Below are 2,805 nucleotides of genomic sequence, written 5' to 3' on the forward strand. Positions count from 1 at the left end.
CGATCTGATACCCGAGTTATCACAAATCAAGAAAGATTCCTTTTATGTTTATCGTTATCAAACAAATCTTATTCTTAACCTTATTGATCTAAAAAGATCTGGTGGTCACTACTCAAAGACAATTTACTCTAAAGAACTGTTAAACGTTCAATCAAGTTACCTAAACTCAAGTCATTCAAGACTTCAAACCTCAATTTAAACAAATCTACATCACTTTAACACAAGCCAAGTCCCAAGTACTAACAAGTTACATTTGGTGGTCACTACGAGGGAAATAAATCAACAAATCAAGAAATCTATCGAACTGATCAAAAGAACTTAATCAAAATCGAATCAACAATATCAAAACACTTACTATCAACAATGGCAACGACAGAACCTATCGCGTTGGTGCAAAGCAGCAACCAAATTCAAGGATACCGTCCTAAACTAATCGAATTCTATGGCTATGAAGGCGAGGACTTTCGCCATTTTCAAGAGCTACTGGATTCCTACCTTATACTCAGCAACACACATAGTGATAACCGCAAACTCGCTATTCTCAAATCTCAATTACGTAGAGCTGCTAAAGTCTACTTTGAAAAAACTATACTCAAGGATCGTCCACAAGTGACCTACGATGAAGCTATGGAACTTTTGAAAAGTCATTACATTACTCCTGAGTTAATTCAGAATTACGAATTGGAATTCAATGATATGATCCAAGGAGAGCAAGAACACCCTCAAGTATTCCTTTCAAGATTACGTGAAGCTGCTGACTTGGCTAATATCACTAGCGAAGCCGTAATCGAAAGCCGCTTTCGCGCAGGTTTATTAAGGGATATCAAACAATTTTGTATACAAAGTAGTGCTAGAACATTTCAAGATTGGTTAAACCACGCAGAAGGTTGGTGGAACGCAAACCGTCCACGCAAGATCGCAATGGTTGACAACCCATTCATACCAAGAAATGTAAATCACGCACTCATATATCATGATGATGGTGTCTATCATCAGCGATACCCGACAAATGATCATAACATTGAACTGATTGACGCAAACGAAGGTCCTGCTCAAGTAATCCCAATCTCTAGCTTACATCCTTACGGAATGGTTAACACTGTAATACCTAACCCTCAGATTGTAAGTGGGCCCAACCAGTTATCAACATTGGAAATTACTCGTAATAATTATCATGCCCAAAATTACCCATATCAAGCTCAAAGGAACAATGGAGCATATCATAGCCAACATAATAATCAACAGGATTTGGTTAATCTTATTCAACAAACCATCCGAAATGAATTGGGTAACCAACAACAATATCAAAACCCGGCTAGAAATTACATTCGTCGTAATCGTTACAATGATAATTATCAGTATCAATACCAAAATGGCAATAACAGTTATAACAATAACGACTACAATAATAATATGTATAATAACAATGGTTACCAACGTAACGATAATAATCACGGAAGACAAGACTATAAAAATCAAGGACGAAGCAGAAATAACTTTAACAATCAAGCTTACCGTCCGCAACAAAACAGACCGCCCGTGCAACAATCTCAACCTCAACAACCTAGTCAGTCAAAAAACTAAATGGGTCGGTTGTTTTTAATGATAAAATGAATGGTCAATCGAACACCCACAATAATAACAAAATCCATTAAACATGAAAACTCTCAACACCAACTTAATGTCATCCTATCAGATACAGAAACCAATTATGATCCTTCTCAAATAGAGCTCTGTGCTGCAATAAGACCTGAACGACCTCCTGATGTTACTACTGCTACTCCTTATAACAAAACAAAGCCAACAATGAAGACGAAGGGCAAGCAACCTACATTAACAAGAAAGGTTGTAACGAGAAGTCATTTGGAAGAAATTCAGCCAGTTAGCAATCAACAGAATACATCACAACATGATATAAACATGGACACAGATTTACCTGTACAAGATAGAGAAACGATCAAACAAAAGCGAACTAGAACTAAAAGTGAACCAGCTTTAATTCAGTACGACATAGTTTCTGATGTAATGAAGCAAAAAGCAGATATCGAAATAGGAGAACTTATCCAAGTAGCTCCAACCTTAAGACGAAAGCTAGTCAGCGAATGTAGACCCAAGCGCATATCCACAAAACAGCAACAACAAAATCAACAGCAACCAATGATACAAGCTCTAGATATTGTTGACGATGAATTAAATACAACTGCAGCACATTGTATTGTACATATCAATGATAAAAAGATCAAGACACTAGTAGATTGTGGAGCTGCCAAGACTTGTATGTCAAAAGCATTGGCTGATGAACTCGGTTTAGAAATAGACGCACCGTCTGAAAGCATTTTTACACTTGGAAATAATAGTAAACAACCTGCTCTAGGAATAATTTATGACGTACCAATAGAAGTAAAAGAAGACATCATTATTCCTTGTACGGTAGAAGTGCTACCATCATGTCCTTCGCACCTCATTTTAGGCACCAATTGGTTAAATCGTGCCAAGGCTAAAATTGACTTCAACAGCTCAACCTTAAAAGTGAAATACAAAAACAAGAAAGCTGAAATAGAAATACATTTTATCAAGAAGAATGCAGCCTTGCCAAAGATAAAAGCCCTTCATCAGAATTATCAGCAGCCTATAAGCTTAACAAATTCCAAAATAACTAAGTATGTACACTTTGATAATGAAGAGTCTGATGAAAGCTATGATACGGATACAAATAGTTCAACAGAATCTGAAGAAAGTCATTCAGAAGAAGAAGACGTCGAAAAAGAAGAAGAAGGACAATCATTACTAGTATTAGACGACGAT

At 36.5% G+C, this 2,805-nt stretch overlaps 1 protein-coding gene across 1 annotated transcript; it reads left to right on the top strand.

Moving 5' to 3' along the window:
• Positions 1 to 363: 363 nt before the first annotated feature.
• Positions 364 to 1,584, top strand: RO3G_06437 (uncharacterized protein; the record flags this gene model as incomplete). The annotated part of the gene is made up of 1 exon (XM_067661027.1): positions 364 to 1,584. The coding sequence occupies one exon, from the start codon at positions 364 to 366 to the stop codon at positions 1,582 to 1,584; it is 1,221 nt and encodes a 406-aa protein (XP_067517128.1).
• Positions 1,585 to 2,805: the final 1,221 nt, after the last annotated feature.

Source organism: Rhizopus delemar, genomic scaffold, assembly GCF_000149305.1.
Source record: "Rhizopus delemar RA 99-880 supercont3.4 genomic scaffold, whole genome shotgun sequence".
In the NCBI taxonomy this organism is placed as follows: Eukaryota; Fungi; Mucoromycota; class Mucoromycetes; order Mucorales; family Rhizopodaceae; genus Rhizopus; species Rhizopus delemar.